At 42.1% G+C, this 17,717-nt stretch overlaps 2 protein-coding genes across 3 annotated transcripts; one reads left to right on the plus strand and one right to left on the minus strand.

Annotated features, from left to right (window-relative positions):
- Window positions 1–894: 894 nt before the first annotated feature.
- sumf2 (sulfatase modifying factor 2) lies at window positions 895–11,665 on the plus strand. 2 transcript variants are annotated; one of them, XM_080748401.1, is made up of 9 exons: window positions 895–1,066; window positions 1,196–1,346; window positions 1,521–1,635; window positions 2,045–2,089; window positions 2,551–2,701; window positions 3,467–3,522; window positions 8,247–8,331; window positions 8,522–8,663; window positions 9,236–11,665. In XM_080748401.1, the coding sequence occupies exons 1-9, from the start codon at window positions 1,012–1,014 to the stop codon at window positions 9,345–9,347; spliced, it is 912 nt and encodes a 303-aa protein (XP_080604527.1). In that variant the 5' UTR covers window positions 895–1,011; the 3' UTR covers window positions 9,348–11,665. The 2 variants fall into 2 exon arrangements, with proteins under 2 accessions (XP_080604527.1, XP_080604528.1); XM_080748402.1 differs by having other exon boundaries at window positions 1,199–1,346.
- On the minus strand, window positions 4,998–7,208 carry LOC308304068 (activating transcription factor 7-interacting protein 1-like; the record flags this gene model as incomplete). Its single annotated transcript, XM_080748627.1, has 1 exon — window positions 4,998–7,208. The coding sequence occupies one exon, from the start codon at window positions 7,206–7,208 to the stop codon at window positions 4,998–5,000; it is 2,211 nt and encodes a 736-aa protein (XP_080604753.1).
- Window positions 11,666–17,717: the final 6,052 nt, after the last annotated feature.

Raw genomic sequence — 17,717 nt, forward strand, 5'->3', positions numbered from 1 at the left:
GATGAAAACAAGCCCCACAACATAGATACAATCTTTGATCAAGCACTTTATTAGACAGAAATGCAAACAGCACCAGGTATATAGTCACACATGATTTGGTTAAAAGGATATCTTAAAAATGTCATGGGGACTAGGCACGGATTTACAAGCTCACACAAGTTACAATGCATCACAATGCGAAGCGTTGTGAACTTGTAGATATGCTATATAAGAAAAGAAAAACTAAAACCGAGTCATTTTGGAATATTTTTAAAACATTTTAACAACACAATTTTAACAACACAAATCTTGTATGGGGGGTGGTCCCTGGCACAAAATATTGTGCTATTTACAAGCAACTTTACAGGAAAAAACAAGACGAAAGACATGGCAACACTGGTTCTGTAGCTCCGCCCACACGGTGTAAATTGCCTGTGTGGCGTCTAGTCTGACACTGGTCTGGTCTGGAGTCTGACATCTATTCACTTTGCAATGTGTTGATCCGGTCTGCCCAGAGTGCATACGGAAACGTCGCGTTCATGTATGTGTGCGTTGAAATGAGCGGATATGGTAAGCGGGCTGTAGACCGGATCAAAGCAGTGAGTAGTAAATAGAAACCACGCTTTCAGGGTTAGTTCACAGCAGTTCACACAATCCCATGGTCTTTGAATTTTAAATAGATTAGATTTTCTGCATATTACTCAAATAAATACCAATGAACACTCTCCAATTTTTAGATGTGTTATTTGTGGACAATTTCACCTCTATGTATCTCATTCTTATTACCCTTTTATTGTTGTTGTGGCGCGGAACCCTTTCAGCTTTTGTGGACGCTTTGCCCGGAATCTATCTCCAGTTGTCCTACACTGAAACATTCCCCCAGAAGCACGTTCCAAATGCAGAAGTATCTCTGAAGAAAGTCTCAAAACTTGGATGTTGGCTGAATGTTATAAATAAACTTTACATTGACGTTTGATTGCAGCATGTCAATTTACTCCTAGTCCTTGTTTGCTAGTTGCTACCTAGTCAACAATGTGTCTTAAGATTATGCTGTGGATCTCTGCTGTGTTTTGCATAGCACTGGCAGGTAAGAGGAACCCACACTGTTTAAAATGCATATTCATACAACCGCAATGGTCAAGATCGGCAATGGACATCTGTTGCACAGACTTATCTTTTTGATAGTTGGTGTGTCACCTCCTTTCCTGTCATTCAGCAGCTGATAATGAGATGGTGGACATTCCTGGAGGAAAGATGACAATGGGGACACATGCAGCTGATGGGAGAGATGGAGAGTCCCCGACAAGAGAAGTGAAAGTTGCCCCTTTCAGAATAGACAAATACCCTGTCACAAATTCTGATTTCAGGTGAACTTCTCAATATGCAAAGTTATTGATTAGTATCTTGTTCATAATATACCCTATTCATTTTATTTTTGACTTGTACCGTCCTATCCCCCTTTTGTCTCTTATAAGAATCCAAATAAAAAGAATTGATCCTATTCACAGATAATGTATATGCATTTGTCCTGTCCATTACAGAGACTTTGTTAGGGCGAAGAAGTACAAAACTGAGGCAGAGACATTTGGCTGGAGTTTTGTCTTTGAGGACTTTGTGTCTGATGAGCTGAAGGGCAAGATTACAGAGAGAATAGAGGTGAACATGTACTTTTACTTTTATATTTTTTGTTGTCCTATTTCCTTTTACTACAGCCACAATGTTGGTGAGTTTGATGTTGTTTAATACAATCAAATAGCAAGAAAAAAAAATGTTTGGATGCATTGGCTGCCAATGGGAGGTATTGCAAATTTGCAACCCTAGATTCAACGAATTACCTCACTGGCACAACAACTACATGTCACCTTTCCCATGGAAAGTACTAGTATATTATGCATGTATATATATATTCAAATCAAATACATCAAATCAACATCAGTTGATTTGCTTTACACGCCTTGTTACAACACACATTGATTATTGAGTTAGCAGTAGTTGACTCCTTCATAAAAGCAACAAATAATTGGTCCATGTTTCTCTCTTGATTCATGTCCTCATTATCAACCAGTCTGCTCCGTGGTGGCTGCCTATAGAACGGGTATTTTGGAGACAGGTAAGCGTGGTTTCCTCCTACTCCATATTGATGATAAACCTTGCCTTACCCTCTTTCCTTCACTGCTTCAGTAGCACAACCAAGGGTGCACACTTGTTGTTATATTTCCTTCTATTGGCTAACACAACAAATTAAATAGAAACATGCAACATTATTACTACAACAAGAACAACAACAACACAAAATCAAAAGAAGCAGTCTGCTTTACATTCAGAAAATGTCAACCAGTTAGTTTGCCACAGCAACTAGCTAAAAGATGAATAGCTGAATAGGCATATTTACAATGCTGATTAATCATGATTAATAATCTGTTACAATGTGTGGTTTTCCTGACACAAGTTGTGAGTTGTGGAGTCTGTCATGGTAAAAAAAACGTTAGGTGCTGTTTGGATACCAAGTCTTTCAAAACATCTGCCTCCAAACCCATTTCCTTCTTCTATTTCCCACCAATTTGCTTTCAGCCAGCTGGACCTGGTTCTGGTATTCGGGACCGCCTCGACTTCCCTGTGGTTCAAGTGAGCTGGAACGATGCTCAGGCCTTCTGTCTTTGGAAGGGGAAGAGACTGCCCACCGAGGAGGAATGGGAGTGGGCAGCACGCGGGGGGCTGCAGGGTATGCTCTTTACATGAAACCTTTATAGACGTATCAGAGAGCTGCCCTATAGTCACAGTGCCACTTGATACCGCAGTTATGATTGCCGCTCTGTGGATTTGTCTATTGATCCCACGGAGGAAATCCAGTTATGCACAGATTGCATCAGGAGAACACTGCTAGTACTGAGTTTCAACCCTTTTTCTTTGTGCACAATCCAAGCAAGATTTATATATATATATCAGATATATATAAATTAAATAAAGCCTTTTTTTTTCTTAGTTTGGTGACAAGATTTTCAAACTTAAAAGATAATTTCTCATCAAGTCAGATGCCAAGTTACTTATATTCTGAGACCCTCTCAATTGTAGAGCCACTAGCAGAGATTGTGGCTAAATTGTCATGGTTGGTGGTTCTAGCCCTAGTGAATACCATGAACTTAGATTTGCTTGCATTCATAACAAGCCTAAGCTCAACCAGGGCATCCTGGAGAGCATTGAAAGCAAGCTGCAGATTCCTGGTGGCAAGCTAGGAAGCAGAAGTGGTCAAACTAGCAATATGTTCAGAAACATCTGCCGTGAAATATTAATAGTATCGATTATTTCATCATTTAAAAGTAAAGGTTAAAGCCTCTAGAACAGCAAGAACAGTGTTGCTAAAACATCATAATGTTATTATTATTAGGAAACAAATCACTAAACATCCTTATCAGCACCATACTGTATGTCTGGTAGCTTTAAGGGTGGTCTGTGTTTTCATTCCTCTCATCTTTCCTTTGGTTACCAGGCAGGAAGTATCCTTGGGGAGACAAGTTCCAATCCGACCGAACCAATTTATGGCAGGTTAGATGTTTTATTTTATTTTTAAAAAACCGTGAGAGACTGAGAGTTGAACAAAAGCATCCTTTACTTTTAATAATTGGCTTTCTAATTGATGTGTCTGTTATATACAACGCAGCATGATGTCATGTAATGCCATTGATTTGTTTTCCAAGTGTGCATGCCATTAAACAGAAATGTCAAAATTTAAGTGCGTGTGTATAGTCTTTGTAAAAGCTAACGATGACATGAGGTTGGTTGTTTAAACCTGGGTCAAGACCCGCTGAGATGGTGTCCAAAGAGTAATACAATTAGATGCCTTTGGTGCTTAGTCTCTTGGAGGTAGTTGCTGTCGAGGAGATCGCCTCGTTTGTATCGTTGACTTAGGTGCCGGCGTCATTACCGTGATGTCACTGTGTGTCAGTCATAGCCATACTGTATATGGCACCCTCAATTCCAGTTATGCCCAAAGATAGATGTCAGCAGGCATTGACACTAAGGCTTGCCCACCTGCCCCCGGCAGGTAAATAAAACATCAGGGCAGGTGAAGTTGGCTTTCAGGTTGCCCGACAGGGCAAGTGCTCATTTGAGAGGGGACACAAATGTCTATAAACACAACACAAGATATCTGTCTAAACACCTGAACGTGGCCAGTGCGCTGTCTTCTGGTCTGTGGAATGTAAAATAAGAGCACTATTTACCTATAATGTGCTGTTTTTACTGTTGCTACATTTAAAAATATAAAATAAGAAGTGTGAAACCATAGACATATTCAATCATAGCTAAAGTATTTGGTATTTGGATTTGGAGGTATTGAGGTATGACATTTTATCGCACAGCCCCAGAAAGTAAAGAAATAAGTGTTAAATTGAGCGGTAATTAAAATCGTACCTATCATTCATGGACGATTTACTTTTCGGGCAAGTGGGCATTACCTTTGGGCAAGTAGAACATGACCTGTACTTGCCCGATGGGCAAGTGCCTCTGAGACCTTAGTGTCAACCCCTGTGTCAGGATTGAATGTTTCAGTTATCTCCATAAGTACATGGAACTCCAAGATGGGTTCTATCATCCTGATCCTGACACATGTATGTTATCTCCATACATGGGGTTCCGGGCATCCTCTACCTCATGGTGGTATCCGTTTATGACTAAGGCTGGTATGCTCTGAAACGTCTTTAAGTCTTTATTGTATCTACATGTTGTATGGCTTATTATTGTATTGTTTTCATTATTTTTGTCTACTGTGCACTTTCTACTTTTTCCATTTTCTTATTCTGTTGTGACACCCTGAATTCCCCCTTGTGGGATTAATATAGTGTTATCAATCAATAAAACAAATGTTTTATTATTTGTATTTGTATTAGTTTTATTTTTTTGTATTAGAATTTTTGGTCTGGTTGACTTGCCAGACAGAACTGACAAAAAAGGACTAAAATAACATACTAAATTAAAAGTTAAAACATAACTTCTCAAGTTCAAACAAAAATCACCATGATTCAGCTCAGCTTAGGACTGATGACGTTGGTGCACTGAGGATCACTGAAGGACCCAAAGCGGCCATATATGTCCTTGGCTCGGACCGCAAAATGGTAGGTGGAGCCAGCCTGGAACGGAGTTAGAGTACAGACCATGGGCAGAGGAAGGGCCTTAACCTTGCCAATCTTTTTCCAGTGCTGCTGTGTTGCACTGTTGGCATTCAAGTTATCCTGATGGAAGACATAAAGGTGGTAGCTATCCACAGTTGCACAGGTCAGGTCAGTCTCTGCTACATACCAGGACAGCGCTGTACCACTGGGACTTTCCACCAGCTTCAGCTGAGGTTGCTGGGGAGGTGAGTTCTGGGTAGCTTCTGGAGGCAGCGGGCCTACGGGTTGTGGTGCCGCAGGGAGGCGTGGCAGAACCGCTGTGGTGGCTCGGGTTGGCAGAACCGTTGCGGTGGCTTGGGTTGGTGCAGAGGTGGTTACAGCACGGGATTTCGCTGGAGATCCCACTGGGGTGCGATGGTGTACCGTTGTCTGAGGATTGCCTCCAGAGTTCTGACTGCTTTGAGGGGACGACCTGGTTCCAGCACTGCTGGGAGCACTGATGACTGGGTGAGGCCGCTGTGTAACCGAGGCAGGTGCAGCAGTGCCATTCTTTACTGCCTCCGTTTCCTGAACGTTGTCGTCATCCTCAGTGAGGTCTATGACCTCTACCACAGCAGGGTTGGCTGGAGTGGAGCTTGTAGCTTGGTCGTCCTGCGGGGGTTCTGGAGCAGTGGAGCCTGTTGCAGCTGGCCCAGAGGCTGCAGGTGAAGAGGATGAAGACATGGCTCCTGCTACAGAAATGGACTGAGTTGGTGCCCTGTCTGTGGTCACCGACACCCCAGCACCCCCCTGGTACACGGCCCGGGCAAGAGATGTCGGGGACATCTGAGCCGTGGAGGTTTGGAGAGCAATGACTGAGTTTGAGTCCAAAAAGTAATTTTTCTCTTTGTCAGCTTCTTTTTTCCCCTCCTCTTTGAGCGTGCCATTTACTACAGGTGCCACGGGAGGGGGAGAAGGATTCAACGATTGTTGAGCTGCTGTTAACAAGGAGCTGTGAAGAGTTTCCAACTGCTGCCGATCGCTAATCTTCATGGTTTTCCTGGCACGGAAAACCCTTTTTTTCTCCTTGTCTGTGGTCGCTGATACCCCAGCGCTGGGCGCACTGATCGCTCCAGCGGCCCCCTGGTACACTGCCCGGGCAAGAGATGCCAGGGACATCTGAGCCGCAGAGGCTTGGCGAGCAGCAACAGTGCTGGTGACTGAGGTTACTGGGGTTATTTGGGTTATTGGGCCAGCTATGACTGATGCAGCTGTTGCAGCTGCAGTCTTAGTGGAAGTAGCAAGTGCCTCCTGTTTGCTTCTGTGTTCTGGTGCTTGATTGGCCTCTCCAAACGTCTTCGCTAGTCGAGTTATTTTAGCCTGTAGTGTATTAATGCTGGTCTGGTGTTGGGTAGCACATTTTTCTACCCTGTCTTTCAGCTCTTGTAAACCTTTATCAATAACTGTACACTCGAACGCCTTCAACTGCCCCGCCACCAACTGCTGCACAATCTTTTTAAGTTTAAGGTTTGGCCTTTTCAGTTCTCTTTCTAACTCCAGGCCATCTTTCTCAACCTCTGACAGAGTGCGTTTAAGTTGTGAAGTGGAGTTCTTCTGGGCCACTGTGTCAGATAGAGGAGTGGATGTGGGTCGGGATGCTTTTGAGGACTCTCCAACCTCTGTTTTTGCTTTCACGTGGTCCACCTCCATCCTTATCTCCTTTGTTGGTCCTTTTTTCACCTTCTCTTTACAAGCTGTCACCTCATCCTTTACTTTATCCTCTTTCACTTCCTTAGCCGCTTCCTTGGTTTCCTTTTCCTGGTCAAGAACTGAAGCTGCCGGGGATGAAGAGGAGGATGCAGGTACCGAGGAGGTATCTGCCTTGGAGGAAGATGTTGTTCTGTCCTTTTTTGTGGATCTTGTGGAGATCACAGGAGCCTTGGCCTCCATAGTGTCACCATCTGTCTCCATGGGCTCTGCAGAATTAATGACTGCCCTGTGGTCTTTCTCAGATGGATTCGATGATGGTTTAGCTGCTGTTAACAAAGTGCTGTGAAGAGTTTCCAGTTGCTGCCGATCACTAATCTTCATGGTTTTCCTGGCACGGAAAACCTTCTTTTTCTCCTCTGCCACAGCAACCATTTTTACTCTTGCAGTTCCTCTGACAGGAGACATTGCACGCTCCTGTAGCCGACGTGGCATTGACAAGCTGTTGTGACTCTGCTCACACACTGATGGTCTACACAGAGAGACTCCTCTTTTTATTCTGAGCCAGGCCTCAGCCAGCAGTGGGTGAGGTGGCAGTCATATTGATGATGTCACAGGCATACTGTATTATATGATGTCAGTCTTGCCCAAATATGAAGTTCAGGATGGTGGATCAGTGATTATGTATGATAATGAAGATATTTGCTCCAAAAATAAATTCACAGCATGTGAAGTATTTTGGGGAATTTACTTCCTTTACCTACTGGCAGCGTGCAATAGATGCCATGCCTAGAAGCCATTCTGTAAAAATAAAATCAACAGGAAAATTGCTTATTTTCTTGTTTAATGTGTGAGGCATCCAACAGATATGGCCATATATGGAGATCTCTGTATCCGTCAGTAATTGTCCCTTTTATGGGCATAAATCAAGATCCCTGATGTCATTAGCATATGGCCATATGGGAATGGCTTCTTTTGTGGCCATATATGGAGCTGAGTCATTTGTTTGTGCCTGATGCCGTGATGACACATTGAGGTTAGACACACTCCATATTTGGGTGTAGTCCCGATGTCTTCAATCAATTAAGCCCATATCTGGGAATGCCCATATACGGACATATTGGGTGAGTCTCATGATAACCAGTGTGTTTGCCACGACACGAGTCACACTTGCAAATGTATTCCGTCCTTGTCCCTTTTAAGCCCATATATGGAGATTGCGGCCCTTAGGGTGTCTTACTAGTAATGCCAGAACAAGATTCTTATTTAATGTGAGCAGCTCTGAAGTTTCTCAACAGTGTTTATTGCAGTGACTTACTATTTTACTAGTAAGTATTTTGTTTGTTCATCTAGTCATTGAAACAAACACAACACCGAATGGTAGTGAATGCTAGCGTGCAAAAGGGGGGGGGAAGGAACCTAAAAGTCTGTTTTTATCCAGTTGTTTACTTTTATGTTTGTGTGTGTTTTCAGGGCGTTTTTCCAAATGGAGACACAGCAGAAGATGGCTACCATGGCATGTCCCCTGTAACAGCTTTTCCACCACAGAACAGTTATGGTAATAATAATAATAATAATATCCTCTTCATAGAATTTAATTTTACACAAGATACCCTCTGTACAGCGTCTGCACAAAACCCTGGCAGACGTTCATTTAACTTTGAATGGACAAAATAAATGGTGTACATTTGGTCTACATTTGCCTGCAGCCTGACATATTCTAATAGCAATGCCAACTCTCTACATAGGATTGTATGACATGATGGGAAATGCGTGGGAATGGACAGTCACGCGCTTCCCTGCAGCACGGCCCATGTACGTACTGCGCGGTGCTTCCTGGATCGACACTGTGGATGGATCAGCCAACCACAAGGCACGCGTCACTACCAGGTGTGTCAAAGGCCCCATGAAATGCAATGACAGAATGTCATTTGATTCAGTATATTTAAGTCTTTCCAGTAAAAACAGGAAACTTGGTTGGGACATGTTCCACCGTTTGCAGTAGTGAACGCAACGGGTCTCCCCAAGAGACTGGAGTGGTGTCTTAACTTAAACCAAAGCCTACAAAGTTGTTTATTCACTTAAATCTTTGCCTTACCCGAGGTTAAAATTACAGGAGACCTCATGCCTAATTTTAACCTCAAACTGAGATTATTTTCAACCAGACTATAATAGTACTATATAGGACTTTATTCCTTCCATCCATCTTTCCATCTTCCTTTCCCCTTCTAGATAAACCTTAAGTGCTAAGACGAAATTCATTTGCAAGTGTGACATGGCAACCATACCTGCAATTTCCAAATGCATCTTTTTCTAGTTTTGAAATTGTTTTTGTGTAGATCGAATGATGAACATTACATTAGGTTAGCTTTTTGCCTGCTCTTTCTCCTTGTACCGTTAGGCTACTGCTGCAGCCTAGTGGCCAGAGATGTTTATTGACTTATATTTTCTGTGTTACATAGGATGGGGAACACTCCTGACTCTGCCTCTGATAACCTGGGCTTCAGGTGTGCTGCTGATACGGACCGATCCGGACAGAAACAGGAGAAGAAGAAACAGAAAGTGGAACTGTAGCAACAGCCAGCTCACAAAGAAGGGGAAATCTTAAAAGGAGCGGAAAATAAAGCGGTGGGACCAATAGAGACTATTATAAGCATTTTGGACTTGGTAACACAAATACTGTATATGAGCATACAGAAATGCTCTATTTCTCCTGTGGAGAGCTTGTGACGTTTTTTTAAATCTTTTACGTGATGGGCATGGCGCCAGGGGCCTAGCCGTCTATAAGAGACTTTGGGCTCTATTATGATCCAGGTCTTATGCCTTATGCCTTAACTTCTTTGCCTTTTTTGACTATTTTGAAAATCATTTTTAAATACTTCAAATGCTGATCTACATCTGCACGTTGTGAGCTTGCAGATCAGATATTTGAAATATTTAAAAGAATATGTCTATAGTAAAAAAAAAGGCAAAGAAGTTGAGGCATAAGGCATAAGACCTGGATCATAATAGAGCCCATATGTCTGTAACTCTGTCCCCAGTCCACAAAAGTAGATCAATCGCAACTCAGCTCAAGCTGCTAGAGTTGTACATGCATGCACACAGTGAACCACACAGCCTTGCTGCGTTGAGAGGAGCAACGCACTCACGTAAGTCTGACGTTTCCGACATTTCTTACAGTAAAAGGGGGAGTTTTTCACTGCCTGTTGCAAGAATTGCTTGCTCAGGCTGGGACGATGTCAGGTCTCTGCTCTACATGTAAAATGTCTTGAGACAACTTTTGAGTGACACTTTAATAAAATTGAATCGAATTGAATTTCTATACAACAAACCACAAGGCCAAGCTCCATAGACAAAGTTAGCACACCGTTGGTGATGTGTAGGCAAGGTTAAAGATTTATGGATATCGCTGTAGCCCAATGTAAAAAGATGAAGGAATGCAATTCTCCCAAACATTTGAAGGCGATACAGGGTGACTCAAGCCAGTCAGCCAGATAACCGTTGATTCATTTAGCTGTCTGAATTTATTGATTGATTGATTGATTACTTTATGAACAAATTGCAAAAAGTACAGAGGTACAGTTATACAATAATGCTAATAGGATAACACAAAAAGCCAGAGGGCTTGTTTCCATTGTGGTCCTTTTCAATTGCACATACCTTTACCGGAGTGCATTTCTTTGTTTTTATTTAACCCAATAGCGGTGAAGTGGGTCAAGAACCACACTCTTTACAAAGTGAGTGAAACTCCATATAGTTTAGCTTGTTGTATCGCACCACACTGCCTGGTAACAAGCCTCACAAGCCTTTAACCTGCTTCTTTTTTTCTGGTTTCTTCAGAGGTGTTGGAAGTTCTGCCAATTGGAAGTGTGTGGTACAGCTGATTAGATGGCAAACAAATAACAGCATTTGTTCCCAATGATGATTGTCTAGATTGTTTAGAATGAATTTTTCTCAAATTGTTCTACTTTTGGTTTATATATTCAAGGAAAACTGTGAGGTACGTCATCATCACTGTTGGTAACATTCCTGGAGAAGTCATGGTAACAATTTATCACGCCTGGTCCTTTACAAAGGCAAAAAGGAGATATTATTTTGATTTATGAAATTTTAAGAAAGAATAAGATTCTATCATGATAGTTGTGTCATATTAGGATATAGATTTACGTGTTAGGGCCGGCTGAAACCTTATATTTTCAAATAAACATGTACCTGCAACTGATTTGGCCTTGTGCTTCCTGTGTTTTACAATTGCAAGTGTAGTAGCACTCACACATATGTGTCTTTGGCAAGGGTGAGTGTTATGTTTCAGTTCAGAAAATAATACAATATCCCAATCGCACCATTTTCCATTTATAACAATGTAGCGTTAAAGTGGTTAAATAGCTGTTGTAAATATGGAATGAATTATTATTGAGCAGTTGCATGGCCTAAACCTTTTAGTGAAATAGACCAGACAAGTCAACATTGTTCTTTTAGCATCAGCTTATAGTGATATAGAACTGCACAAAAGCAGACTTTAGCAATTGTAAGTGGTTTTGTAATTTGTATGAAACAAACTTGCTGAGACTGAAAATAAGAACAGTAGGAACCTGATAAATGAATCTGTGCTGATGATCACACCACTACTATGTCAATAGTAAGGGGTGGGGCCAGGGACGTGCTGGCCATTGGGAAAAGCGGGACAACTCCCGAACGGCCGTCTCATTCCCGGCCGGCCATTAGGAAAAAATCTAAAATTAAATGTTGGCTTTCGTTCCATTTTGTAATTTTTTTCGCAAAGCAAAGCCCTGCTTCATCATACAAGGCCGTCGCACAAAAGTATTGAAAACAGCAGATTTGAGGCGTTGTGTGCTTGTAGATCGGCTGTTTTCACTAGTTTAAATCATTTTTAAAATGATAAATACAAAACAAATGGTTTTGGACGTACAAGGTTTCCACCCGACAACGACGAAATATTACTCATGTAATTGGCCCACTTGCTTCTCACTTGTCATGATCTGAAATGGCAAATCTTTGAGTAGCAGCAGCTCTATAGCACGCAATGAGGGCCTCTCCAACTCTTTTTCCCGGGCTAAATCAGGGGCCCGGCACGTCCCTGTGGGGCTTTGTCCTTCTGTTTACATTCTCATGATAGGTGACTAAGCTGGTAGTTGTAATTAATGCTTATACTTGCCTTACAGGAAAGTCGCCCAAACCATTCCACACAGGCCTTTTAAATGCCAAATAGAATGCCATTAGGGGCTATTTGTGAGCAATTTTAACTGCTATCTTTTATTTTATCGACTGAATATTGTAAATATTCATGTATTCGATTTTTTTAAACTGTAATTTGAATTAATATGAAATAAAGGAAACATTAATCTTGAGGAGTGTTATAGTCTTTGTACATTTGTGTCTATGTATCAGGTAATATAACCTATACCCTATGCATTTTTGCAAGTTCACATAAACAACACAAAAAGCAACTAAAGCATGTATTTTTGAGAAGATATTAGATCATTTAATTTGTAATATTTTATGTCTGGCAAATGTATTGAGGAATAACAATGTAGTTTATGGCTCATATATTTTCATCAGAATGATCAAACTCAGGAGATTAAAGCAATGTTACTGTTTTAATAGCTTTTGCCAATGATTACATCTCATATTTTCTGGCCTTCTCCCTGTTGTCTCTTATAATCCTCACTAATGGTTCTGTGTTGTGTGGATTGAGGTCTATAAAAGGTGCTCTGCGTCAGAACCAATTCTAGTTCACTAATTTGTCACTGATTGTGTCAAAGGATCAAAAGGGCCTCCGCCCCGTTGCCCTGAAACCTCTGCATGTTGACTCTTTGTGTCTAGGCTACTTTGTTGTCTTAGCAGCAGTGGGGAAAAAAAGGGAAGAAAGAAAAGCCAGACAAGCTCTGATGACATCACAAGTCACGTCATGGTAAAAGACGCACGTTCCTGACTCAAAGTTCAGGAAAAACAAGTATGTAGACATTCTATTCAGTTCACCTCCCGCCCTCACTCCCTCCCTCCCTCCCTCTCTCCTTCCCTTTTTTCATTCTTCCTCTTTCTTCTCTGTCACATTCGTCTCTATTCTGGCCATCAGTGAGTGGAGATGTTTCACTGACTGAGGGGCTTGTTTTTTCAATCCTGTCTTTTGCCTGCTTGCTTTGTTGGATCTTTGGAGCGGATCAGCGGATCATCATGGGAGATTCTGTTTCTTTCAGCGAGCTGAATGAGAGGCTGAGGCCCCGCTTCACAGCCATGGAGCGTCTCTGCTCCTCTCTCAGCACGCTGGAGGACAGGCAGCTTTCTCTCAGGAGCAGCTCCTCCACCCCGCGGCCCACCGTTCTGCCTCAGAAATCAGAGCAACCGCAGGCAACCACAGAGCCAGAGGAACCAGAGGAGGACGTGGTGAACCAGGGCCACGAGCAGGAAGACACTGACGATTATCCATCTCTGACCGAGGACGTGAACGGCGATGACCTGCTGACCTTAATCAACCAGTGTTTGACGCCCGGCCTGAGCGTAGAGGACAACGATGATCAGCAGGGGCTGGCTGTGGTACAGGAGAATGACGGCTCCTCTTTGGATGGGGATGGCAGAAGTCCAACTCCAACAGGGGAGACAGGGGAAGAACACTCTCAGACTGCGGCCCTGGCCAAGGGCGACGGCAGCCCGCACTGGAGGAACTATATGGACGGAACCCTGCCGGACCTGATCAGGAGTGGCAGACCGCTCAGCCGGCGCAGGACGCTGGGACCCGTCTCAGATACAGTATGACAAACAGAGTGTATTATTGTGTGATCGTTGGATAGATTGCAGTTTCTCTGGGCATAAGTAATCATTAACTTTGTGACCTCATAGTTTTGGACTGCATTGTGAACAGTCAAGCAGATACAATCCCTGTAACGTTTGGAGCATCAAATTGACAAATGTCAATAATTGGTCTGAACCTGCATGACAAAAAATACATGTGATTCTTTATGAAGCACAGAGGACAGACAGCCTAGTGTGAGATACAGTCATGCTTTATCACATGATGATGACAGGACCTGATCTGTGATTTTGAGCTAGGAAAGAATTGTTGGAATCGTGATTTCACTTACCTGTGCATAATGTTTTACAGTCATATTGCATATTTCTGTGAGTGGTCTTTTGTCTCATTTGTGGTAAAGTATATTGAAGTGTTCATTCTGTCAATATGAGCTCTGCCAAAGTCACCAGTTTCCCTCGGGAATCCAGCTTAGCAAGGTTGGGTTTCTATTTACACTACGTTAAAATATCATGATGCAGTGGTTTCCGCATGTATGAGTGGGTTTCGAGTGGCTGACTGTTTATAACCAAAATAAATGTCATGTTCATGATACAGCATTGATTAGTGGCTCTGTGTGTGCAGTTGAAGGAAGTGCGCAGAGAAGTGGAGCTGTCTCGGAGACGCAGTTTAAGGCTGAAGGCCCAGGTGGACAAACTGCAAGAGGGCAGAGATGGACCTGGATGGAGCAAACACCGGGAGAGGGTACGACACCAACACACACCTCTTTTTAGCGGAATGTAGCAAATTACACTGTAATTTGCTACATTCCGCATTCATACCCCACCGCTCACCACTGAATGCTTATCTTTAAACCCCAAAAACCATCAACAAAAAGCGTAATTCATATTTCGTTCTGCACTATGTTGCTTGCCAAAGATTGTACTGATTATACTTTTGAATTTTAAACTGGAAAATCAATTAGGCCAACTGTAAAGTAAGGACCAGCAAATTATCCAAACTTTCCAGTTCTTTGTTTGTTGGACTAGATGAACAAGGATACACACACACACACAAACACACACGCACGCACGCACGCACGCACGCACACACGCACGCACACACACACACACACACACACACACACACACACACACACACACACACACACACACACACACACACACACACACGCGCGCGCGCGCACACGCACAGCAAATAACTGGAAGATATGTCTGTAGTACAAAGACAAGTTTTAACAACTTTAACACTGACATAGAACACAGCAGCAAGATTTGTGAACGCTTACGATAAAAGAAGGCTGGAGACTGGATTGGAACACAAACACCCTAAGGACTATAAACCATTGATTGACATCTTGACCTACCGCACATACAGTATAAACAGAGCTGCTACCTTTAAACACATTATCTGAGGCTTCTTTTGTATACTATTTAAATCCTATTGAGAAAAAATAAACGCTGCTATTTGTTCCAAAAGCTTTATACCCTGTATACTGTATATGTGGCGACACATGCAACATAGCTCTGTTTACACAATGCTGTACCCCCTCCAACTATATATAGGCCTATGTTCCCCATTTTCAACTGTTTTTGACACCTGCTTTGGCCAATAAAGCTCCTTTGAATTCAATTAACATCCTTATTTTCTATATATAAAAAAGAGAAAAGAAATTCGCAATATCTTTGATAATAGCCAATCTACAAGCACACAAGGTGGTGCTTGTAGGTTAATGGCAAACTGTAGGTTAATGGCAAAGTGAAAAGTAAATCAATTGAAACTAACCTAAACCGTGCTGTGTGTTTCCAGGTGACAGACGAGGTTCTATCCATCCTGCGGCTGCTGCTCCCTCTGACAGAACCAGAGTCGTCTCCAGCCGCGGAACCCTCGGATCAGGACGGCAGCCTGGACACCGCTCTCAGTCAGCTGCAGGCGGTGGCCCGCAAGCTGGCCATCAGCCACACCCAGCAGGTCAGTACCAGGGGTGTCACAAGGGGGGGAGTCGGACTGAGTTACCAGGGTCCAAGGTGGAGGGACCTTAATTATTTTATACTTTAGATATTGAAAAATTGCAGATATACAAGCTCACAGCGCTGCACCGCGCTGCGAACATTTGTAATTTTCCTTCTGGGGCGTCTCTGGAACTAAATGTTTTGAGATGGGAAACATAGGTTTTTCAAAAAACCTTATCCCCAACTTTCCAACATCCCATCGTGCATTGCGCAGAATGTGCAGGCAGCTTCCGGCGCCGCAGCCGAGAGTGATCTACAAGCTGACAACGGTTGCATCTGCAACGCGACGTGAGCTTGTATGTCTGCTGTTAACCGGAAGTGTCCCGCAAATAATGCTACAGTAAATTCTCGCGGAAACAGGTGGATATTATATAAGACTTGCACAAATGTTCACAATTATTCAAAAATAGCAGATCTACAAGCTCACTGCGCGGCACTCGGTTCCACGGTGTGAGCTTATAGATTATTTCTGGAGTAGAAATAAAAGAACAGAAAATTGGAAATACTCCAGTAAAGTAAAAAATACCTCACAATTGTAGCTATAGTCAACTTTTTCTTGAAAAACGGATGGTAAATTAAAAATAATGTTCAAAAATATTTTATAAAAAAATCATGCTTCATAATATGTGTTTCTGTTCAAAAATGTCCACAAAAAGCGTAAAATAATGATAAAATAATCATTTTGGAAATTGTCGGACCGACACTTTGTTTACATCCTATCAATCCATATAAAAGAATAGACTAGGATGTAAACAAAGTGTCAGGCCAAAATGATTATTTTATCATTATTTTATGCTTTTTGTGGACATTTCTGAACAGAATATGAAGCATATTTTTTAATAAAATATTTTCAAAACATTATTTTTATTTTAGCATCCGTTTTTCAAGAAAAAGTTGACTATAGCTCCTTTAAGTATAGTACTTGAATTAATACTTGGTTACTTTACACCAATGCAAACAGAACACAAAGAAACTGTATTCAAGTATGAAAATGCAATGCAAATTATATGAAAGGGGATGCAGTTTAAAATACAGTTAATTATGTCAAGTGACTGACTGGTGGATATAGTGGTGAGTATAGAAGAAAATATCACAATATAGCCAGTCAATGATTTATGGTGTGATTTTTGCCCACATACCATTGATGTCAGACAGGATAATAGATACACATATGATAATTTTTTCCCTGCAACTGACGAATGTTTAATAGTAACCCTGTGTAACGATAGTTAACATGAGTCTAACCAACGATATAGCTACATACATACCACATACTGTACGTACTGTACAACACCACATTCTGTGGTGCATACACTATCCACGGTTTCCCATACGCTTTGTGCTTGTAGATCTACTGTTTTCACTAGGTTGGGTCCCAGGCAAACGTCTAATCTCTCTTTTGGGTCTCTACTACACTATGCACCACAAAGACATGGAACACTGAGCGAGAGAAAGAGAGGGAGAGAGAGAGAGAGAGAGAGAGAGAGAGAGAAAGAAAGAAAGAGGGGGGACACACACAATCCCTGTGGTGAACCTGATCAGCAACTGTGGTATTTAAAGTCAGCAGTGCTACAGTATGCAGTATTACCAGTTCAGAGAACAAAGGAGCTCAGACTTAGTTTTCATGCCAGAACAGAATAGACAGACAAGCATACTGAGAGATACGTGCATGATGATGGATACACAAACACATACATACATACTGCACATACAGTACATACATACATACATACATACATACATACATACATACATACATACATGATGGACACACACACATACATACATATAGTTTCATCGTTTGACAGCACAATCATCAGGGTATCTTGGATTCATGTCAATTTGTGTTTTCAGATATTTAACCATTTGGACCGTCAATACTTAATAAACTTGACCTATCACTCTGTACTTAGTGTGCTCTTTTTTCCCCTCTACACCAAACCTCTTTGCCGAAAATAGCCGATCTACAGGTTCGCAGCCGAGTGTACAGAGGCCGGAATGAGGATCAGCATCTCTAAATCTGAGGTTCTCAGCAGGAAACCGATGGATTGTGCAGTCCAAGTAGGGAATGAGGCTTTACTCCAGGTGAAGGAGTTTAAATATCTCGGGGTCTTGTTCACGAATGAGAGAAAGGGGAAGACGGAGAAGGAGATCAGCCGGAGAATC

The sequence above is a fragment of the Nannobrachium achirus genome (genome assembly GCF_963921795.1).
Source record: "Nannobrachium achirus genome assembly, chromosome: 19".
Taxonomy (NCBI): Eukaryota; Metazoa; Chordata; class Actinopteri; order Myctophiformes; family Myctophidae; genus Nannobrachium; species Nannobrachium achirus.

Bases quoted from the DNA above. Each gene is read 5' to 3' on its own strand.
- sumf2 (XM_080748401.1), top strand. From the start codon at position 1,012: ATGTGTCTTAAGATTATGCTGTGGATCTCTGCTGTGTTTTGCATAGCA. The intron at 1,067-1,195 runs GTAAGAGGAACC...CCTGTCATTCAG, and splicing joins GTTTTGCATAGCACTGGCAG to CAGCTGATAATGAGATGGTG. The intron at 2,090-2,550 runs GTAAGCGTGGTT...ATTTGCTTTCAG, and splicing joins AACGGGTATTTTGGAGACAG to CCAGCTGGACCTGGTTCTGG.